At 42.9% G+C, this 24,711-nt stretch overlaps 1 protein-coding gene across 1 annotated transcript in view; it reads right to left on the reverse strand.

Annotated features, from left to right (window-relative positions):
• Positions 1 to 24,711, reverse strand: part of ZNF276 (zinc finger protein 276) — a 177,041-nt gene that overhangs the window by 117,377 nt on the left and 34,953 nt on the right. Inside the window, exon 3 of the mRNA XM_086945788.1 lies at positions 8,943 to 8,992. Coding sequence (XP_086801914.1) covers positions 8,943 to 8,992 — 50 coding nt within the window. The remainder of the gene's footprint in view (positions 1 to 8,942; positions 8,993 to 24,711) is intronic.

Below are 24,711 nucleotides of genomic sequence, written 5' to 3' on the forward strand. Positions count from 1 at the left end.
CAACTTTTCAAGTAACTATATTATTGTTAATTAACAACATGTAACGAACAAAGCAAGTACGTGTTACACTGTCCAGGCACCACTTTATTGTTTTGTTTGAATTGGTTTTATTAATTTTATTAAACAAAGCAGACATTTACTTTACAATTCTTCGCCTGTTCAGGCTGTAGCCACTTTCCTGTTGTACAGAAGTTCGGCTCCTCCATGAAGTTAATTTGCATTTAACAATGACATTGTACATGTTAAACATTGTATCATTGTATCTTACTGTGCGTGGCTTGTTCAGCCCCATCCATACTGTCTGCTGACAGTCAGTTATTGGGGTGTTTCACTAATCTTGTGCTAAAGTGTAAATTGCAGATTAGTCTGCTAACTTGGAAGGCGGACAATAATGTTTGGGACAACTTAAACAAAACTAGGAACATAATGATATTTCTAACTCGAACTGGAGCAACTTTTCCCGTTCCTCATTTTAGTAAACGCGTATCTATCTCCTTGCCTCAGTCTGTAGGCACATAGTGCCAGGCCTATATTGGGTGTTATCTCACCTTGGATTTACTGGCAGTTCCTTACTCTGTATCTTGGGCGCCATCTGATTTGCGTTGTGTGGTGGCTATGGGTTCCAATATATCATCAATGCTTGCGCTTTGCCCCTGAAAGTCACATAAAATTGTGTCCCAGTACGCAGCAATTGGGGTTTTACCTAGGCTTAGCGTGTCTTCCCTGTGTACCGCAATGCTCTCTGCTTTAGCTCATATCTGTAAGGAGTGTTTCCAAGCTTGCGTCTTAGGGGATTCAGAAGCATTCCATCTCTTAGTGCTCAATCGTTTAGCTACGATTGACCCCAGAGCGATAAAGCGAGCGGTCACTCTTTGTCTTCTGCTACTATGGTAACTCTGTGGGATACATGCTTACCACTTCAGGGGTACTGTATGTTCCATGCAGCGGGTCAGGGCCTTAGTCACTGTTCTCCAGTATTACTCAAGTCTTAGACAGCTCCACAGCATGTGCAGCAGGTCCACCTCTATGGTGTGGCATCGCAGACACCCGGCATCCGCACAGTTAAAGTATTTATTCATTTTAGCCATGGTAAGATATGCTTTTTGGGTTATGTAATATTGTATTAATCGGAAGCTCAATGTTTGTGGTATGTTATTAGGACCCTCCAGTACAGTGGTCCATTCAGAGTCTGTGAAAGGAAACTGAAAATCCTTTCCCAGTCTGTCGCAAGGGTGCGAGTGTTGTCTTTTTGTGATACCTGAGGGTTGCGGCGAACCATTTAGTGAGGTGCTGGCCTTGCCCCATAACATGCAGGTATTGTATTTTTGAGTGTGTTAAGGGCTCCTGTGTCATGTCACCTCAGTGCTTGCTTAGTGTTGTTCTGATTTCACTAGGTAACAGGACCTGACCCGGTTGGAGCACACCTCTTCGACCAACGAGGTAAACGGTATCAGGACACCTTCATGAACTAGATCTCCAATGTCGTGGATCCCCCCCTTCTTCCATGCGACACAGTTACAGCTATGTGACAGCAGCAGAACCTCTGAGAGTACCCAGCAGTGGCAACACAGGCGCGTATGATTTTGTGCCCCTTGTGATGTATAAGCACCTTTGGTAGCAGCGATCTGCTATCTTAAGCAACAGCCAGATTGGCGCCTTCTCCTTATTGCATGGGTGAAACAAAATGAGGGGGGTGCGGAGGGACCAGGTTGGGGAATGGCAGAGGATGCCCGGAGAGCCACCTGGCCATCCACTGCAGTTGGGCAGCAAGGTACTATTGTTCTAGATTGGGCAGTGCGAGTCCTCCTCTGTTTGTCGGCAGGTAGAGGCTCCGTAGGGCCACTCTGTTAAGGAAGTTTCACCAGATGAAACCCCTTACTGCTCCTTCAAGAGTTCATAAAAATGGTGGTGGTATGTATAAGGGCAAGTTAGAAAAGCAGTATAGAAGTCATGGTAAAACTATCATTTTAATCAGGGCCACACAACCTGTGACTGTCAGTGGGAGCGTGTACTAGTACAACATATGGAAGTGAATAGATGCCAAAGCTTTACCCAGGTGCCGTCAAACAGGTCCTGTTGCTGATGGAAGACACTGATCCAGAGGTACCAAAATGTATCAGTTTGCAATTCTATGTAAATATTGTTAAGCGTGTGTCTTGGGACATGTTTTATCAAACGTGTACAGACACAACTTTGATGTGTTTTGTTTCAACCCTGACAGAGCAGCAAATTCTCCCAGACAGTATGCCAGCGAGGGCGGGATCGGTTGCACATCCTGGATATATATATAAGGAGATCAACTGCATACAGCGAAATTGTGTGTACACGGTCTCCTAGCGGAATTCCCCATTCTGTCCCCCTCATGCGAACGGCTGCCACCAGGGGCTCAATAGCTAGCGAGAACAACAACGGGGACAACAGGCATCCTTGTCTGGTCCCTCGGATTGATGCTGAAATGTGAGGCCCTGTCTGCACTCTCACCATTGGGTCATTATATAACAGTTTGACCATGCTAAGAAACGAGTCCGTAATGTGGTAGCACGGCAAACAGGTAGCTCTACTATAGGGTGTCTAAGGCCTTCGCTTGGTCTAGTATTTAACAACCAGAAGAGGACGATCGGTCCACCGAGTACTTGGCCACCCTGAAGAAGCACCATAAATTCAATGCAGTGCTGTGGGCTGGCACAAACCTGTTTTGATCAGCGTGAACTAGGGATGTTACAAGAGGTGGTAACCGATCCGCTAGTAGTTTCGCTAGGATTTTATAATCTGTATTTAATAAGGCTAGGAGGCGATATGAACCCAGCTTTGCTGGATCCCTATCCGGTTTGGGAAGCGAGACCAGACAGGCTTTGAATAGGGCAGCAGTGTATAGGGTGTATAGGCGTGGGGCTAAAGACACTGTATATGCTTTGCAGTATTCTACAGTTAGGCCATCGGGACCTACGGTTTTACCCGTCGCTAATGTCGCTATGGCCTCTCGAATCTCATCAGGGTTAATTGGGGCATCTAGCGCTTCGCCCTGCTCTGGTGTTATGACAGGTAGGAGCACTGAGTTAAAAAAGGTGTCCATGCGCACCTGGTCGTGTTGCGTGGTAGATTCATAAATGGCAGTATCATTTTTCATCATCCCTGCATGTATCTCATGTTGTGTATATACGGTGTCTCCTATTGCTGTGTGTATTATATGTATGGAATGTCGGGGTTGTTGCTGGCGCAGTAACCATGCCAACAGCCTCCCTGGTCTGTCTGACACCGCGTGGGTGTGGGCTGAGTGTGCAGCATAGTTTAGGCATCTTAGGCGCTCCAGTAGTTTCATGTGCTCACTTCGCACCTCATCTAATCTTGGCATGTCCTCTATGTCAGACGCCACCCTGGTTTCATGTTCCAGTAGCTTGTGTTCCACCTTACCTATGGCAGTGGTCAGTTGTCTGCATATGTTCCACATGAGCGCCATGCTATGCCCTCTAATGACTACCATTCAAGAAGTGTGTTATTTATGGAGACTGTATTAATAGTGCTGTGGCAGTTCCAAAGGACGCAGGAAACGCTGGTCTTCTAATGCTGCTGGCGGTAGGCCCAAGGTGGGGATAGGTGGTGGGCCTGCATCCCAGCTAAGTCGCATGTGCAGGGGGTGATGATCAGAATGTGTGCGCCCCAGGTAGTCTATCTGCTTGACAAGGGGCAACAGTGACAGCGAGCTCACTATGTGATCTAATCTCACATGTAAGTTGTGTGCATGGTAATAGGAGTAAATACGTTTATCAGGGTTACTACCGCGCCATACATCTGTTAGGGACCAGTAGACAAGCCAGGTGTTCAGTGCATGAGTGTTCGATGAGGCAGTGGTGTCCATCGGGGGGAATGAGCATTCTAAGGGGACGTCTAGTACAGAGTTAAAGTCTCCACCCAGTAGCCAGGGGATCCCATTCCAAGGGGCTAGGACGCTAGTGAGTTGTCAGAGCAACTTTGTTTGTACAGTGTTAGGGGCATATGTCTCGGAACCACTTTATGATGATTCTTTGGATATACACATGGATGCAGGAGAAAGAAGCACTTTCTACAGAGAATAAATAAATCAAAAGTGGTATTCCATGTACTCCCACATGCTCCCCAGTTCTATACATTTTGCTTTTTTAATTTTTTTATTTTTAACAGGGTACTTCTTTAGTGCATTAGTCTGTTGTCAGGAAATGGGTGACCACTTGCTTCCTTGTAGAGGTCCTTGGGGTTGTATGTACACCACAGATGATCAGCTGTGAGAAATGGCAGGATTGAGCCTGGCAGTGGACACCAGGTACTAGGGCCCTCAGAAAAGCTCTGTGCCCAGTAACTGTCCCACATAGTATCCATCGTCTTGTATTCAGGCAACATTTTGTGCGACCTCACTTTTTAAGAATAGCCCATAAAAAATTCCAGATAGATTTAAAAAACAAAAAAGGAGAATGTCATAGTGGCTTTTTGTAAATAAAAAAAGGAAATAAATGTCTTGTTTTTAGCAATCACCAGTCGAGCCATTTTTAACAATAAAATGATTAACACCGCAAAACTATGCCACTTTGGCTAGCATGCCACAGTTTGAAGATGGTTGCAATTTATAATCACCTAAAAACGAAGGTAGGTCATGAGATGTATGCCAATCTCGAATTTGGAAAAAAAAACTAATACCCCCAAAACACCTTGCATTACAAAATGGGCACCCAGAATAGGACTTTCATATAGCGTGGCAGAAGGTCACACCTTTCTCCCAATACCCACTGCACATGGGCAAATGTCCTGCATAGTAGCATTAGGGGAAGAAGGATCTCAGTACAGAGCATGGCCTAAGGCTATATCTAATGTTCACTCTGCACACCACTGCACAGGAGATCCTTAACACACAATCGGAGTGCAGATCCATTGCTCACCACCACCTACCAAGGATCGCCTGGGCAAGACCTACAGATGTGTTCAACTAGCTCTGAGGCCCTAGTAGGGTACACAGGCTTTGGCAAGGCCTTTGTAAAGCTGGGTAGGGGTTTACAGCATGTCTTACATCCAAGTCCTGAACACATTCCCCAAAGTCACTGTGCATGACTTTCACCAATGTGCAGAGGAAATTGGGCAACAGGTGCAGCGTTTGGCCATGCATTGAACCTAGTCCATGTGTCTCTCACCCCCAAAGTCTATTGAGCACAAGCTTTGGGCTCTGCAGGCATGGGGCAGAGTGAAGCGGTAGCTTTTAGAAATTATGCGCATAAGCTCACTCAGTTCCACAGCACAAGGAGCGGAGCTATTTGCCAAACTCTGTAGGTAATAAACAAATGTTATACCCTTTTGGCCATGCCCTGCACTGACTTTTTGCTCTCAATTATCAGCAATCTCAAACCAACCGCATACTTCAAGAAATAATTTCACCAATCATCATTAAGGATAACTTCCTCTTATTTGCAAAAGCTTGGTTCAGTATGATCAATGTATCCCCACTTAGGAATGTTCCCTGAATTACTATAACTGAGTCAAATGCACCACTTTGTTGAAGAAACACAACGTCAACCCTAATCTTCCTGACAACTACCACCCTCTCTCAAACCGTCAGTGGAAAGGCAAACCACTTGAAAAAAATGTTCCTCTCTTCACCCTAATGATCACATTAATGAATCTAACCTGCTCACAGCTCATCAGTCTAGAGTCAGAGCTGGCCATGGCACTGAAATGGCTTTACTCAATAACATTGATGAAATGCACCGTATTCCTGATAGTGGTGACACATGCCTCCTTATCCTTCTCAAACCCACTTCTCTCTTCAATACCATTTACCACGGTCTTCTGATCCCTCACCTAAATCAACGCTTTGGTATCAGATGTTCGTCCTCAAATGGTTTGACTCTTACATATTAAACCACTCTCAAGTAGTAAAATCCGACAGCAAGACAGCAAGACATCCAAACATTCACCAATCATTTATGGTAGCCTTAAGACTTCATCAACAACTTTAGTATCACAGATCTTTCTCTGTCACTCCCCCCTACATTATTTTTTTATTGGGACTAGCCTTGATACAAACTCCTCCACACTCCAAAAAGCTATTTTCAAATGAGCAGCACATCCTCTTATTCTCACTGGGCTTGAATTTGTGGGACGGCAACTAGTATTGCTTTATCAGAGTGCCCTCATCCCATTAAAAACTGTCCTTCATGCGGCAACAAGATTGATCTCATCTACCAAACAATCTGACCACGTTACACCTATCCGAGCTGGGTCACACTGGTTTCCCTTTAAAGGCAGAATAAAGTTCAAATTGGGTTGTCTGGCTTACAAAGAGTTGGGCATCAACAGGGCATCAAGAAGTAAAAATAATCGCCTACTCAAAATTACCTATGCATGACATCAATTCTTTTCAGGTGCTGCCTAGCTTTTGTGGAACTGACAACCAGCAGACATAATCCCACCATGATATCCTTCTCTAAATACCTGAAATCTTATCCATATTTGTCAGGCTAAAATAGTAATACCTAGCCTAATCTGTTCCTCCCTCCCAATACTGGTGCTACATAATTGAAGCTTTCCTGGTTGATATGTTTATTACTGCTTTGGTTCTAAGTGATATTCATGGTAGACTGCACATCTTGGTTGTTTCAAGTAAAACACTCTCATACCTTTCAGTGATCTGTGCTATAAAAAAAACCATTAAATACATTCTCAATTCACTGATGCTGGCACATGAATCGCAGACTACTGGACCGGAATAAGACAACGGACTTAGCAGCTGCCACAATGTGTTTCTCAAATCATGTAAACAGATTTGAGAACGTTGTAGGAGTAAGAAAAAATAATAATGGTGGCCATATGCTGCAAGTGTGACTACACCTCAGCAATAGGAAGGATAAGAGCACGTTTGAAAGTTAGAAATCACCTCCATTACTTAAAAAAATAATGAGAAACTTATTCTTGGTTTGCAAATGCATTAGCTCAAATTAAAGAACCAAACTCTGAAATTATTGGGGGTCAATTGATGGCTCTTGAATAATTTTGCAGACGAAGTCTAATTCTCGTACTACACATAGTTAGAAAATTAAAAACCAAAACATAAATAAATATTTCGGTTATTCAATTTAAGGGGAGTTGCAAATCTAGATCACAACGAACCTCAAACATTCACAGAGAAAAAATGTGACAAAAACTTTCATGGTCATGTATAAGAGCTACACAGAATTTAACTGAACAAGTTAGGCCCGGGCTCGCCACCAATATAACAGTGCGAAGCAATCGACTCTAAAGAAAATAAGCAAGAATTTTTGGTGAGGTACCCTGCACTCTATGACCAGAGCCATCACTGGTCAATTTCAGAGGTTCTCAGTTTAGCTGGAGAGAATGACAAATTTGCCATGCGCACAGAGACCTATACTTTTTTTAACGATGCACAAACCTATTTGACCAAATATTGAGGTTCAAAGAAACTCCTCTGAAAATATATAGTAATAAAGTTACCATCTGAGGGAGCCTACTCCAGTACAAAAGTGATTCTGTGGGAAAACAAATTCTAAAAGTATCCATCTTGTACTGTCCGGATATTACCTTGTCTGACAGAACAGGATAGCACCACTTGGGTTAAAATACAGATTGGTTCTCAAAGTATTTTAATTTCTTTAGGAAAACAAAAGACCTCAACATTTCAGTGGAGAGGTGTACCTTATTTTGAAGGCTACGTTTTCACTGAAGCGCATTGCTTTTTAAACAAATGCATTCATTCAACTGCATTGTATGAGGGCATTGCCAGTGTCAATTTGGGGAGGGCAATCAGCGATAATCTACACCCTTCTGACACCACAGGAGAGCACAATCGAAGTCAGCTATTCCATTAAACCAATGAATGAAAGTGGGCAACAAACATCGTCACACAGCAAGCGAACAATGACAAAGAGGACTAAGTGGATTGAACAAGCCGGAAGGCGCCAGCATATTGCGCAAGTGTGCCAAAGACTAACTAGGCCTAGAACTGGTAGCAGCCCTAAGCGGTGGCACCTTATGTGTGAACATGGTCGGGTAGAGGCAGGGTGGAGGGTGATTGTGTGAGGTGGTGATTGCCAGATCTGAGACTGAGGTGGTTCCTTCATGGGTCCTTGTGCACATTAATTACCTTCATGAAATCACTAAAAGATGGAAGACACAAGAGAGGTAGCATATCAAATTTCTTTACACACATTTTTAACACAACACCAGAAAGAAAAACTCAAGGACGGAGATGCTTGTATGTAGAAATAGGGACAACCCATTCACATTAAGAAAGATAAAGATTGTATAAGTGTGCAGATCTCAGCTTATTGGATAAAGATGAGGGAAACACAATACAAAATCCTGGAATACTGGTATAAAACCCCAGAGAAAATAGCAAGCTGGGACAAATATAAACTTCCCTGAAAGGTTGTGGGGCTTTAGGCACACTGAAGCATTTACTCTGTCTCTGTCACTGCCCCAAATTAAATAGATTATGGGAAGAGTATTGCAATGTAGGAAGTACCTTCAAATGCAAAAACTCAGAGAACCGGGAACAGTACTTCTAGGCCTACAGATCAAAGGCAGCAGACCTTACAAATCAATTAGATGTAAGCAATTAGAAACCACACTAACTCTAGCTACCCATGCAATCATGGTGAGGTGGGCCAAGCAGGAGATACCAACCATGTAGGACTGAGTTATTTGACTATGAGCCAGACTGGATATGAAAAGGATTATGCGATCATGAAAATGTGTAGGAAAAGCGTACTATGAATAGGACTTTGAGATGTATTAATTTTAGATTAGGGTACCGGAGGTTGCTGGGTAAAGTTAGTTGAGGTGAAGTGTTATGTTGGGGTGTTGACTCCCTCTGAACAGTTGTCATCTGTTTACTTCTTTCATGTGCAGTTATGAAAACTAATTAAATCAGTTAAACCTAAATTGCATGTTATTTGACTTCTTACCCGTGCATTGCTCTTTTCCTGTTTTCAACTGTGGTTGCATTCCAAAGTCCCTAAAGAGGAAGGGAAAGAATATGAGATTTGGTTTTCCAACTGTGGTGACATATACAATAATGAAATCAATGTCATTCCATCCTGTAGTTCAGAGGACAATTATGCTAAAAATAAATATGCATGCATGTGTGCTATGACTTTCAAGACACAGACAAATTCAAACTCTGAAAACTGATCATTTTCTTTATATACTTACTAGAGATAATGGTAAAGGAAAAAATGAACAGAAAAAAAAATGAAACGTGACTAAAAAGCCCAGACTGCTATTTATAATGGGTCTGAAGACTGAAAGGCCCACAGTTTCACAAACAAAAAGAAAACACTCAAGTGTGGCTAATTTAAAGTTTTTTTTTTATTTTCAGACATGAAGAAACAATGTTACAAAAAGATCAGTGCAAGTTTAAAAAGAAAATGTATTAAACCTTACCATTTCACTTACAAATAAAAGCTAATACCGAACAGTTATATGCATTCCCTAAATGCCAAGATGCGACAGCAAAAAGAGTCAAATGATAATGGAAGGTCATACTAACAGACACGTTAACACGAGTGGAAATGTTCCAAATAAAATCAAATGGCATCTCTCACTCTTCAATCTTCTTTTAGGAATCTTATGATAACTATCTATGCTAGGTAGGCCTAGTAATTATCTCAAATAGCGTTGGTGTATTGACCTGGTTGTACAAGGCCAGAGTATATCTCTTCATGCTCAGAGTGCTAAATATTTCTTCCAAGAAGCACAGCTTGGGGGGAACCGAGCATAATCTTTGGTACAATATGATGCTCAGCCAACAATGCTAACAGTCCCACAAAAGATGCAGTGGTGTTTTGGGGGATCGACCAAATACGGACACTTTACTGACCATGTTCATCTGGATCCCAGCTATTCAGGTTATGTTGCCACATATCTTAGTTGAAAAAACAACCAGGGCAGCATAAAGCGTCACCTTGACATTGTAGGTTTTACATGTATGGAATATCGAAACAATCCAAGCATGACAATTTCTAGCAATCACAGGAGTAGGATAACTTCTGCAAATGGACGTACTTTGTATTATTAGCCACAACTTTACACTTTTCACATGTCATTTCACTGTGTATCTTAAATATCACCGTTTAAATCATGTTCCCGGTTATCTTCAGCTGCTAAAGAGACTGTAGACCCAGCTTCTAGAAGTGATACATAAAGATTGGTCAGAAACATGATGAGGGATGAAAAAGAGTAGAATACATTGACACACGCTCGACCCTGGTACGTCAGCCACTCATTGAGCTACCAAAGGTGCTGTTTAAGATTCTGTTCGGCTGTTGGAAGGACAAACCTGGGACAGGTGGATCTCCTGGAACCACACCTCTCACCAAAATGGCCAACACATAGCAGTAAACAGTTCAAGTATTTTGTATTCTCCTAATGAGTGATTAAGCAGGTCATGTTTGACAAAGCTGCTAAGAGACAATGGGGAGACAGAAGGCGTTTGTTTACCAGTGTGTTTAATCGGAGGTGGGGTGGGAGGGGGGGGGGGTATTGTTATACAGCACACATCTTTACCTATTCCTGCATGAAACTGTAACCCTTAAAACAAATATGAGACGACTTAGGATCTTTATGCACGCAGTGTATGCTGTGGCTACAACACCTCTGATGCATGGAGAAATAGTTCCCCATGTGACTAAGATGGGCACAACAGTGAAATTGCTCACATGGATGTTTGTAGCCATACCAGCTATGATAAGAGTATGCTTTTATCGCTCTACTCCGTTCAGTTTGTGGAGAGGACAGTTTTTCTCAGCAATTTATTTCTCCTACATGAGAGGTGTATGGATGTGGGTGCCCCCTGACTCCCCTTTTCAGTATCCCTACTCCAAGGATGATGGAGGGGGCGCACCATCCTTTCTCGGTTGCACCCCCTCACCCCATGTTGGCTAAGTTGTCCTTTAAGGACCCCAATGCCATCTTGAGGACTGCCAGATTGGCTGGAAAATAGAAGGTCGAGGACAAGCTCAATATTTCTGAGCTACACCCAAGCTGTCCAGCAGCAGCTTTCCTCCTCCCTGGAGGTCTGACGGTGGCACCGACAGGTGAAGGTTCAATATTCAATATCCCTTATTGTTCCCGGCCCTCATCAAAATCATGACGAACGATGACTATCTTTTTCACAGACCTCCAAGGCTGTTTTGGACTGGGTGTACCAATACCACCATACATCTCCTGTGGGAGACACGGGCAACCTGTGGGCATCCGACCACAACAGAATTGACAGAACAAACCTCTAGGGAGGCCTCTCCCCAACCCACTCCGCTAAATTCTCCTGCTCGGGAATAAATCATTGAAGTTAACAGACGAGCCCTTCGGGAGGCGACCGGCGCTGGAGTCATGGATGATGAGATGGGTCCACACAACTTTAACTCTGATGAGGAAACCAGCCCATCTGACGATTCCCAACGGGGCTCACAGACCCTACCTCGTGTGACTCGTTAAACACGAGACAATATAATTTAACCCTCTTCTTCTACACTTCATTGTGGTCGGTAAGGTCATCACACTTCCCTAGGCTTTGAAAATGAAAACTGCACATCGCAACTTCGCTCGTTCACATGGGAGTTTCCGATCCCTAGTGAACAATTTTGGTTGATGTTCAAATAGTGTGTTAAGAGGTACACACTTGAGGCAGGAGGAGGTTTCCCCTTTTGGAAAAGGATCCTCACACACCCCTCATCAGTGAGGTGTCTGCTTCATCTTCGGGTCTGCTCTTTATCAGGTTGGCGCTGCAATACCCGATCGGCGTCCTTGTCGGGCCTTTTAGCGGAGATCCTTTTTCCTTATGCCGTAAGGGCGCTCCTGCAGCAGAATACAGGAAGCACCCAGCTACCAGACTCCCTTTAGCCAATCACAGCGCTGCAATGCAGCGTTGTGATTGGTCTGAGCGCCGTGGATCGGCGATCAGCCAGGGAATGGGCACCTGGGCATGTTCTCCATGCAGGATGTACTGCAGCCTGCATGGAGAAGATCAGTGGGTGCCTGACTGTTTTGGGCGGCCCGAGTGGGCTGACCAAACAGTCATGTGCACTTAGGAGTGGGCAAACCACTCCTCCCCTGCTCCTCTGTCCTTGGAGCAACCCCTCCCCGCCCAGAAAGCTGCCGCAGCAAAAGGAGACATAAATTGATAATAAAGCGAGTTATTATCATTTTATGTTTCCTGCTGCGGAGCAGTGGGGTGACGCTCCTCCACCTTAGAGGAGGAGCCGCCACTGGCTATGTGACCTTTCCTGGAGAAAAAAACGCTGCTGAATCGCTCTGAAAAATTGCAACTACCAGTAGTTCAGATCGCCCGAGTGCCCTTACCTTTGAGGCGTATTTCCTTGCAGCACAGTTGCAGTGGCTGGCATGCTGGACAGTTGAGACCCACTTGGGAGAAACATACTAGGGGCTAGGCCCTCTGTCCAAGTCCAAGATTGGGGTTTTCCTCCTCCCCAAGGTCGTGCCCCGTCCCCGTGGTGACTGCAGGTGATGGTGGCCAACACCTGAATGATTCAACTATATTGTTGAACACACCGCACTCCTGCATATGCTCCGGCACTTCCTATGGTGGGCCTCCCCCGCTTTCCCGGTTTCTACTTGTCCCAGAAGCTACGAAGCTGGCGGGTGCATTTGCTGGTAATCACTGGGGATCTCTTCTCCAATGGGGGCCTTCTTACCTTCGAACAACTCACCAAAGAAAATGGACTCCCTCACAAGCAATTTCTCACCTATAGATAACTACGTTCTACATGCCAGACCTTTTGCAACACGCTCAACACCGAATCAACCACACACCCAGTGCTATAGACTATCCTTTCCATGATGGGTGGGCACCACATGATCACTTGGATATACAAAGCCATTCATGAACTCACTGGGGCTCCCCTAGCTGCACCACAGACCAAGTGAGAGGACCACCTCGGGAGGGCACTACATGACACAGAATGGGAACAGGCCCTAGAATTCCCCAAGCTTATTTCTAGAAATGCCCACTTTATCTACGTCACTGTGATAGGCACTTACCTACATGTACTCTAGTGCTCCTTTCCCACTTGGACCCGCCTGCCATTACATCCAAACTGATCCCCTTCACCCCACTCCCAGTTCTAGCCTAAGCCCCGATGAATGGTCCTCATTCATTTGCCAGATATACCTATTTCTGTCTCATTGTTTGAACTCATAAAATGCCTTACTACTGTTATCAGTGCATTTTTTGTATGTTCCTCTATACTCTGAGTTGTGTTAATGTGGATACTCACGCAATATGTAATTTCAAACCGCATTACTTGTTATTTGTATTTACCCAACTGTAAAAACCAATAAGAACATTTTTTTAAAAACATGCTACAGATGAGGCCTCCGCACAAAGGTTGAGTTGGCAAACAACTGTCCAGCATTGGTACAAAGGTGTTTTAAGTGTAATCATAAACAACAGTGTGTTGCAGTACATGGAAACCCACAGTAGCTCAGGTGAATGAATGTGATACAGTAAACACGAGTGAGGATGATAATTATTTGTGTTTGCATTAGGTAGCGATGAGGAGTAGAACAAATCCGAGCTACACAATGAGTTTATGGTTTATGTTAATGAAGAAGGTAATGATAAGGAAGTTCCATTGATCTCACAGGTTAGAAGGAAACTCCCGTAATTGTAATGATCCGATTAATGGCATAGCATACATTTAATGAATGATTCAGGATCACCCTTCATGTTAATTGGTCCTGACGTTTTCAAAAAGTTCATGGCACTAAAACTTGTGGAGTCAAGCATTAAAATATTTGCTTGCCGGGGAGAAGAGAATTTAAACTGAGTGTTAATTTGAAGCTTTTAGGATTTAATGAACAAAAAGCATGATGTGTGGTCTGTGGAAAAGCAAGTATAAAATCTATTAAGATGGCATGATCAAGGTAAATTGAATATAGTATTTAGTCCTAACCATCCGGAAGTGTAGCTTCAAAGTATAAACTCATTTGTATGACTATGGCGATTGAAAACCAATGGGTGAAAAGATATCCTGAAGTCTTTCTACAGTGTTTAGGAAAACTTAAAGGTTTCCAATATAGGATTATTGAAGGTAGGACCCATACCAGTTGCACACAAGGTTTGCAGAGTACCATTATATTTAAGGGCTGGTCTCCGAAAAGATTTAGAGCTGTGTAGGTTGGATGTGATTGAGCCGTTAAGAGTGCTCAGAGTGGCTTTTTCCTGTAGTTTTAGCACTTAGCAGGACAAATCATTTTGCCTGTGTGCTGATCTGCGTGACTTGAGCCAGAACATTTGGTTGGACAGAGAACCATTTCCAAATATGAATGAAATGTTGAGTACTTTGGAAGGTGCCTCAGTATTTATCACACTCGACATGTCGGCTGCGTACCATCAAGAGGTTTTGAATCAAGACTCGAGACACCTCACGTCTTTCGTGACTCCTGGAGGGGCTTTTCGTTTCAAGCTTATGCTGTTTGGCATGGCGTCAGCCTCTTCAGCAACTTTGAGGCTCATGAAAGAGATGTTTAAAGAATGTGAAGGTGTAAGGTATTTTCAAAACTATATATTGATTTTTGGAAACAGTGCTGAGCAACATAGTACATGATTGGACAATGTTTTGCAAATTCCTCAGGTAAGTGTATGACACTGAGACAGGACAAGTGTCAGGTTGAGGACAAATGTGTTGATTATCTTGGTCATCATATATCTGAAACCAGAGTTGAACCCAAAGTTAAACTGGTTAGGGCAGTCAAAGAGGCCCCCGCTGCCCACCAACAAAGATCATATAATTTCATATAATTTTTGGGTCTAGCAAAATTGTATTCAAAGTTTGTATGGCAATTTGCCAACAACACCAATCCCTTACCAAATTTGTTGAAAAAGGGGATAGTGTATGCATGGAAAGAAGAATAAGAGGAATCGTTTGATTGTACACATCAGGACATTGTTTTAGCTAAACCCTTGAAATTGTATGACAAGAGATAAAACCATTACTACTGCACTTCGGTTTGTGTACAGTTCTTTGCAAAAGAGAAGCAATGGTGAAGAAGATGTGGTGACTTTTGAATCAAGGGCACTTAAAGGGTGCAGAACACATATACTCGACAGGAGAGAAGGCTTCTTTAGCCTTATGGTGGGGAACGCAGTCTTTCCATTCATACATTTATGGTGTGCTATTTGTCGTCCATACGGACTATAAAACCCTGGTTGATATATTTAGCGCTAAAGGGGCTGCTAAGGCCACACCTAGAATTGGTAAGTTGTAGTATTGGTTACAATAGTTCAATTACAAAATCAAGCATGCTGCAGGAAAGAAAAATGTTGTAACAGATTTCCTATCTAGGATGCCCATACAAGGGCTGGAAAGCTATGCTGTGAATAGCGAGGAAAGGGTGTGTATGATCAGGCAAGTGGCTGAGGCAATGAAAGGGGCTCTGAAAGAGGAAGAGTGGAAATGTGAATTGGAATCTGATGCTAACCTGAAAGATGTAATGAAGTGGATGTCACAGGGTTGGCCAAGAGTCAAAGGTGCAATGCACGCCAAAATCCCTTATTTCCATGTTGCCCATGAACTCACTTATGTTAATGGTTTGTTATACCGGTTGGGACAGCTGGTTTACCTGCAAGACTGAGAAAGAGAGTTTTGAAGTTAACTCATGAAGGGCATATATGTATTCAAGCTATGAAACTGAGGGATTTTTGGTGGCTTGAAATGGATAAAGATACCAAATGTTTTGTTAGAGATTGCAGTCCTTGTATTTTGAGTGACGACACTCAAGTGACCCAGCCATTGCTGGTTAGTGTCCCTACCTAAATCAGCTCTAGTAATGCTAGTCTGAAAAGAGTTTTGAGAGAGAATTCTAAATTTGCCATAGTATAAATTGATTACATGTCAAACTAGCCTGTCAGTTTTGTCAACAATGTTAATACTGCATCTGTTATTCAGTTGTTGCTGAGGGTGTTCATGAGAAAAGATTATACCAATGAGTTGGAAATTAACAATGGCACCCAATTGGTGTCTGAAGAAATGGAATCTTTGCTGGATAACAATGGCATCAAACATCAACAAGTCATCTTTATATCATCTTGAAAGTAATGAGTTGGTTGAGGTTTTCAATCTCGCCTTGAAGGAACTACTGCAGCTGGCCATAACTAATAGGTTACCTTGGAAGAAAGTGGTTGAAAATAAGTCATTTTGAAAGCATGTGCTGGACAGTTCCCCAGTTACATGAAGGCTTCACTGAAAATATGTATGTTTGGTATCAAACAGCTCATATAATAAACCAACACTGATGACAGTGTCGGGTTTGAAACCCTACCAGATACTGGTGTGCTGACTGGCTGGTTTTTGCCAGCCTGCCACCAGAGACTGGTTTCGGACACCCAAGGGTGAGGGCCTTTGTTATGGGGACCATAAACCAAGCCTGCTTGGCAGAGGGTGCTTTGCACCTGCTCCCTCAGGATGATCTGCGGATTAGCATTCCAGGCCCGGGGAACTTCAAAGTGGCCCACCGTCTTTGGTATGTGCATCTAGCTTCTCTCATAACAGAACTCTGCCCCCCTTTGTCCAGAGACCTTTGAAACCGGGACAGGCAGGAAAATTAGCTAGGCAAGACAGGCGTGTCTACCCACAGGCGATTACCACCCCTGAACTGGGCTACTTGAAGTGGATGCAACATTTAAGACGTGACCACCTTGGCAATGACACATTTAGGATCTCTGGGATAGGGTTATGCCCACTTGCTCCAGGAAGTGATCATATAGGCTTCCGCCAGGAAGTGGTCATATAGGGGGCGTAGTGCCCCCAAGGGTAAGTAGCTCATTGGCTTACACCCTACACATGCCTAATGCCCCTTAATTCAGTATTTAGCGGAGCCCTGGCACAAGGAAATCAGATTCCTGCCGACCTATGAAGAAGGACACTAAAGAGCTGCAAAAGCGCAGGCTGTAGAATAAGCAACTGATCAAACATCAGCCTCGCCGGCCGGTATGCTGCTCCCACCAAAGTGTGCCAAAAGTAGTCTTGTCCTGCAGTTGCTGTGCCTCCAAAGCCTGGGAGGCCTGCCTGCCTTCAGCAATGAAACAAGGACTCCAGTGGAGCCTTCAGGTACTGCAAGGAAGACTGTGAGACTCCGGAACCACAAAAAACAGATGCCGCAAAGAACCTACTCTTTCTAGCAGGGGCTGACGTGAGCCAATAGTGCTAGCGTGGTGTCCCTGCCCTCTGGAGACAAAACCCACCTTGGACTTGCACACGGTGGACTTCCTGACAGCAGCCTCTGCTTACAGGCCCCTTCTACCGCGACTGCTCCGGATGTCGAAAATCCAACGCTTAAGGACTACTCTGCACCCGTCGCCATTGGCCCCTTGAGAAAAGGCCATATACACAAAGGAGCTGTAGAGGGATACAGATCAGGTCACCCCCACTGTCAACCTTTTTCACCACTTCTTGTTCTTTGCCGTCCACACCACTGAGTGGTATAGACCGGGGGAGTTTAAAACCTCTTTGTTAAAAAAAATATAATGTGAACTTGGATTCCCTAGAACAGATGGTATAAATACAGCCGCTGCTTATTCACACCAATCTGGGTGACGAAACTATGAAGGAGAAATTTCAGAGTATGGTGTTCACCTAAAAGATCAGGTCTATATTTGCCCTGGAGAAGAGGACCAAAGGTGTCCCGAAGCATCATGAGGCCTGAGCCCCCAGATCGGTTCAGTCCGACTGGTCCCCCAGTCGGAGCTAGCAGCCTCTTTTCTGACAGACAGATTTCCATAGACTTAAATGGTGCACCCAATAATGTAAGGGACCTCTGCACCCGGCCGCCCCCGTGCTGCCTGAAGTGAACTGTTAGTGCTGCCTTGGACATTGTCCAATAGTCAACTTAAGTCCACAAGATTGGCCCCGCAAGTCACAGCTGAGTGCCCGAATGCAATACATGTTTTTCCTCCAGAGGTTAACAATACCACAAAGAGCTCCAATTACTATTTTAAAGTATCAAAGCAACCTGAGGCTGAAAAACACACCTCTGCACCTGGACGCCCCAGTGCCTCCCGAGGTGACCTGTTGGTGTTGCCTTGGACCTTGCCCCATAATCACCTTAAGTCCGGGAGAAAGGTACTGAAAGTTGTTGTTAAGAGACTGTATGAAGCCTATGTTTTCTTCCTAGCTTAACCCCTTCCATGCTGGTGACGAACCCCAGCCGTCACGCTCTGCGGCGCTCGTGTGCTGATGACGGCTGGGGTTCGTCATGGCCCGCCCCTGTTCTTTTGTTTACCGCACAGCGGCGGAAACGGCCCAGCATGGAAGGGGTTAACACTGCTGCAAAGTCTTCAAATATGATTTAAAGTATCAAAAAATGTTTACTTCAAACCTGCTATTTTAAAAAGTACTTACCTGATTTTGATGATCTTGATGACTAAAGTTATACAAAGAGAAGTGTTATTTTTATAAATTGGTGTGGATCTCCTTATTGTGTTGTGTGTATCATTTATTGGCTGTGTGTGTGCAGCAGATGCCTAACAATCATCTTTGATAAGCCTAAGGCTGCCCAACCACACTACCCCCTAAAAGAGCACGCTGGGATTGCTACAGCAAGCCCCTGTCCAGTAGTAAGGGTATCCCTGGACTCTTTGCATGTTATACCTCCTTTTGTAATACCATATTAAGAGCTAGCTTCCCACAGTTGGAAATTGTTCCAAACCCAAGAAGGGCAATATGTCATATAAAAGTGCTGCACTGGGGATGGTATGGGGAAAAGAAGAATAGTGATAAATTGGCTTTCTATCAAGGCAACTATGGTATATGTGTGGCTGAGATATGACTAAATGGGTGCTGGGAGTAGGGTGAAGACTGAACGAAGTGAGAAAAGAGGAGAAAGCTGCTAAAGATATAGAATGGTGGGTGGAAATGACAAACTGCTCTGCACCCCGTTCATGGCAAATGAGCAAACAGAGAAAACCGATGTGGATGATGCCTGAAGAGTTGCCTTGGTGCAAGTATCACCCTCCTCTGTGCCATTTGCCCACTTAGTGCTTTATAAATCGCTACTAAACTCATAGTGAATGGCGGCCCTCCTGTATCCGGAAAATGCTCAGTGAAGTATTGTTTGTATCTAATTGCATTACACAAAAGGGGATGCACAATTTTCCAGAAGATGAGCTGCGACTGCATGATGTCAATATGAAATTAAAGCTACTTGTTTGTGCTTCATTTTTTAATTGTACTTATTTTTGGGAAAATTAAACTAAATGAAGATTTTTAAAACACATTTTTTTAAAGTTCCTCATGAAGTTCTGCCCATTCCATTAAGGAGTACAACATGAAGTATTGGGCCTGTCAGAGGCTTGAGGGGTCCCACCAGGATTTTGGAGCTACTTTCAGCCATGTCCATCCAATCATTGTATTGACCAAGATTAATCTGAAGATCTTCCCACTTTTCAAGAACAAATCCTCCAAGATACACATTCCCGTAGCATTCTAATCATTAAATCCCCTCCATATCACATGAAGCCTTATGAAAGCTCCCCTTTCGATTGCTACTTCTACCAGCAGATTCCTCACCTGTTGAATAATTTCAGGAGTCAACCTGGTTCCAGAAATTTCAAATGTCTTTGACACTGGTAAGGGGCGCTGGCTCTGTTTCGGAAGCGACGTCTGGTTGCCAAAGCCATAAAATGCCCAACCTAGCACAATAGTGCCAGTGCCCTTTTTTCCATGCCTTCAAAACACGGATCTGGAGCTCATTCTCTATCACAGTTTTACACTATGTGTGTTACCTCAAGCTTAAAATACATCAATAGCAGAGCATTAGGATGCCACACTGCCATCCCCAAAAGCGTTTGGGCATTAAGCCCTGTAGGGACTACAAGTGACCCTCACTTGATTTGTGGTGTCTGAACTAAGAGCAGTACTCAAAATCCTGTGAGTCCTACTATTAAATCCAAGACACATAGAGGTAAGTAGCAATATGTTTTTCCTTCAGTTCATGTACACGTCCTCCAACTTCCGTGCCCAGCAGCAACTGCCACCCCTTGGAATCCCCACACTAGAATCTATCTCCCCATAACATGCAACATTCCATGTTCTGACATAAACCTAAGAGATGCAAATGCAACATATCTCCTCTCTTTAATAAACCTTTAAAAAAGTTTGAATAAACATTTCAGATGTTAAACTCTATAAAAATGATAATGATAAAGTGAAATGATGAAATAGTAAAATGTAATAGCTACATGAACCTCAATTTCCACATACAACTTTAGCATCATTGCACTTCGTTAATTTCCTGGCATTCCACGCATTACCACCATTTAACTCCATTGTATTACCCCTTACTCTAAACAATTTACATGGAGTTGACCACACAGTTTCCCCTTTCTTTCCCAACCTTCCTTTCATATATCTAACCTAACCACCCACCTTATTAGATGTATTTTTACACTTAGTTGCCATTTCATGCCTCAACTGATATTCTTGCTAATATCTTCCAACTCTGTCCTTAATCTTGGCCTTTGTGTCATTAACATCATGAGCAACCTTTTTAACCTTGCACATCCATCCCAGACACACCAATGAGTGTGGATTTCTTCCTTTTAACAAAAAAAAGGTGTGATGTCCGTAACTGAATGGGGAGTCGTTCTATAATTCCATACCATCTTCTGCATTTCTTTCTTCCAGCCCAAATCACTACGTGCAATCAACTGCATACTTTCCACCAAAACCAGATTGAACCTCGCAATCAAGCCATTCTCTCTGGATGATATAGCGCTGTGCGATGATGCACAACTCCATTTGTCCTAAAAAAAAAAAATCCTCCATCTGACTAGACGGAAACGGTGGGTCGTTGTCTGGAACGATCTCCTTTGGCCGTCAAAAATTCCTTCACCACATCGGTATTCACACAACTAAAACTTGACTTCAGGCCATTTAGAAAAGTAATCCATTAAACCAAAGGATGCCTAGAGAAGCGCATGCTGCCTAATACAATACAATCAAGTGATGAAGACTTATTGTGATCACGTGCCCCGGGTTAGGGTGGGATAAGGGGTGGGTAGCGGGGATGTTGGGTAGCTAGGGGAGGTGGGGGGAGCCTAGGGGGGGGGGTTCTTTTTTTTTTTAAATCGATTGGGTTTGTAATGATACTGAGACATGTCTTGCTATTTGGCAGTGATCTCCTGACTGTGGAGAGCTGTATATATGCTTTTACCTGATCAATCAATAAAATTTGTTGTGGAAACCAAAGGATACTTTCCCACACATCCTTTGTAGAAAACGATCCACAGATGCCCATACCTAATTTCTCCCACGGCTCATCAGAAAATTTTACAGGAGTAATTGGCGTTTCCTGAGACTTATTGGTTTTATCACTCCTTGCAAATGGTAAACAATTTTTCACTCTCCTCTCAATCATACGGTCCATGCCTGGCTACCAAAAATGTTCTCTTGCCTTTCTTTTCATTCAAGACATGCCTCCATGACCATCGTGTAACAAATCTACCACTTGAACCCAGAGTTCTTCAAGAACAACCAATTTCTCACCTCTATACAATTTGCCACCCAACCATGCCAACTCAGCCCATACACCTCTTTATTCATCGGTTGACATTTTTGATAACATTCATTTTCTTCAATAGCTCCCTTTCCACACTCCGGTAACGAAGCAACAACAATATCATCACCATCATCACCTCAATCTTGCATCTTTTGTTTGGTAATCAGCAGTGGTAAACATGACAAAACATCTGCATTTACATAAGTATGTCCCGGGACATATTTTATCTCAAATGAAAACTCTTGTAAATATACAACCATTTGGCTACAACAGTTCAACCAATGGCTTGTGATCTGTCCATAATTCAAATGAACGTCCCCAAATGTAGTTCTTAAGTGCTTGATATCCCATCAACACACTAAAGCTCCCATTTCAATAACACTATAGGTTCCTTCTGCACCTCTGAGGGTACGAGAAGCAAAAGCAACAACTCTGTCTTCTCCGTCCTCTCTTTGCATCAAAACCACAACCAGCGCATACAGACTGGCATCGGTCACTAAAATGGATTGATCCTTCACATCAAACTGTTTTAAATTAACAATGTTAATTATACAATCTTTTATCTTTACAAAAGCATTTTCACAAGATGGTGTCCAAACAAATTTTGCATAATTTTCTGACATATCCCAAAACAATCTAAGCTAGTCTTTATTTGTTGGTGACTGGGCATTCTTTATAGCTTCCACCAGTTTCAACTTTGAACTTGTACCATTTTCAGAAATGGTATGTCCTGGATACTCCACTTGCTTTACTGCACACTTACACTTGCCCACATTCACAGTCAAACCAGCATCACTTAATTTAGTCAACACTTTTTGCAGTATATATTGTATTGTTCTTGTTCATCCTTACCCCACACCAATATATCATCCTGTAAGAAATTTACATTAAAGTCAATGTCAACCAGCTTTTGCATAATTCTTTGGAAACCCGCTGAGGTAGAAGCTAAGCGAATGGCATGGTTAAAATCTATACAAACGTTCTGGAGTAATAAATGTTGTTAAATGTCTTGAAGATTGATGTAACTAAACTTGATAGTATGCTTCTTATTAATCTAATGTTGAAAATACCTTTTTGTGAATAATGGTTGCCAACAACTCATTAATATTAGGGAGGGGATGCTGATCTACCAAAAATGATTTGTTTACGTCACGGAGGTCAACACACATGCGGACTCCCCCATCCGATTTCCCCACCTAAACAATTGGACATACCCAGTAAGCAGATTTCACATGCTCTATAACACCTTCAGTCTCCAACCGATTTAACTCTTCCTTTAAAGCAACTCTCATAGTAATGGGCACTCCCCTCACCTTATGAATAACCGGTTTGGCATCCTTCTTCAAAATTATTTTGACAGAAACCCCTCAAACAGCCTAATTTAGTTGTAAAAACATTAGCAAATGTATCTTTCCATTTACAGTCACCACTCTACTCATCAACCTTTTCAATGTTAGTGAATAAGACATGCGCCGGATGATTTGGATCTGAAACAATGCCAAGCAGCCGTTGATCAAACCACCCTAAGAATCTTTCCCTCACGGGCCACATAAACCTAGACCTGCACAGATCGTCCTTTGAAATGTACATTAGTAGAAAAACATGCCAACAATAGTAATTTCTTCCCACAGTAACCCACAGGATTAATCTCAGCAGCAGTCAATTCTGCATGGCCTAGCTTTTTGTATGTCAATATATCAATGATAGTATATGGGGAACACAAATACTCAAGTAATTTTTCACAAATGGTCTCTTTACACTTCTGTGGATGATAAGATTCACACACAGAATTCATCAATACATCCTCAAGACCAATACCTCATCATCCTCAGATCAGATTCTTCACCTTTGTGAAGAACATTTACATTTTGTTTACTTCTCCACTCTGCTCCTTAAACGCACAAGCAAAATTACCTATTCGTCTACATTTGTAACATCCAACTGTAATAGCTGGATGATTAGTAAATGAAGCAATATGCTTTTCACTACCACATCGATAACATCTACTTTCAGTCTTTCTACTATCCCCTCATCATGTGAATTTGTGGATTTCATATCCAATTTCTTTAACTTTTGTACCACATTTACAGTTTTTAACGTATCTCCATGTTTGTCAAACTATTGTTTTAGTTCTTTCACATATTACGTGGTATTCTCCACATTTTTTGCCGCAAGAATAGCTTTCTCTAAAGAAGGTTCCTTCATGTTGAGTAGTTTTTCTTGAACTTTCATTTTAGTTTTATTTACTAACTGATCTCTTATGATCTCATCTCTTAACGCTCAAAATTTACATGTAGATGCTAATGTTCTCAATACAGCAATGTATTAAAAAACAGTTTCCCTCACCATTTGTTCTCTAGAAAATAATCTATGGTGTTCCACCACAATATGTACTTCCTCTTTGTAATTGCTTTCTAATGCTCTCATGGCTTGCACAAACTAATCATCATCATCCTCTTCCGCCTCATTTTCTTGTGCTTCACGAGGTGGAATTGGCAATTGTTTTAGAACTTTTCATCCTTCTGCACCTAAGTTTGGTTTTAAAATTGCCAGTTTGCATTTAGGCATAAATACATCACCACCAATGGCATCTAAATAAGTTAGAAAATCTTCTTGCCAATCCTCCGACAACATTGGTGGATTACCAGGAGACGATAAAAATGCTGGTGGGGGCGTAATGGAATAGAGGTTGGCCATTATAACGAATATGGGTTCACACTGTTGCTGCTATACTGTAACATGTAATTATAATAAAAATACCTGTGGTCATAAGACTGAGTCCTGTAGTCTTGACAACATTGCGTAACAATCTTGCATACCCACGTAGCTTTGTTTATGACGATTGACCTCCAGTGACAGCCAACGCTGTTACAGGCAGGATACGTGCGAGGTCCACTACTATCACAGCACGTGCATAGACGCTTGTGGGAGTGCACGAGCACCACCGTTCTTAAAATTAAAATGAATAACTTACAGTTATTGTTCACCAACAGCACTACGCAACAGCACCAAGGACATTACTTCTGATCTGGAAAAAAACGATGTTGGGCTTTCTGACAAGTTTCAGAGTGAATATGCTACATGGAATAATATAGGCCTGTAAGACAAGCCTAAAGACTGCAGGAGGTGGAGAGGTATCACTAGGAATCTTCGCTCTCC

The sequence above is a fragment of the Lissotriton vulgaris genome, chromosome 12 (genome assembly GCF_964263255.1).
Source record: "Lissotriton vulgaris chromosome 12, aLisVul1.2, whole genome shotgun sequence".
Taxonomy (NCBI): domain Eukaryota; kingdom Metazoa; phylum Chordata; class Amphibia; order Caudata; family Salamandridae; genus Lissotriton; species Lissotriton vulgaris.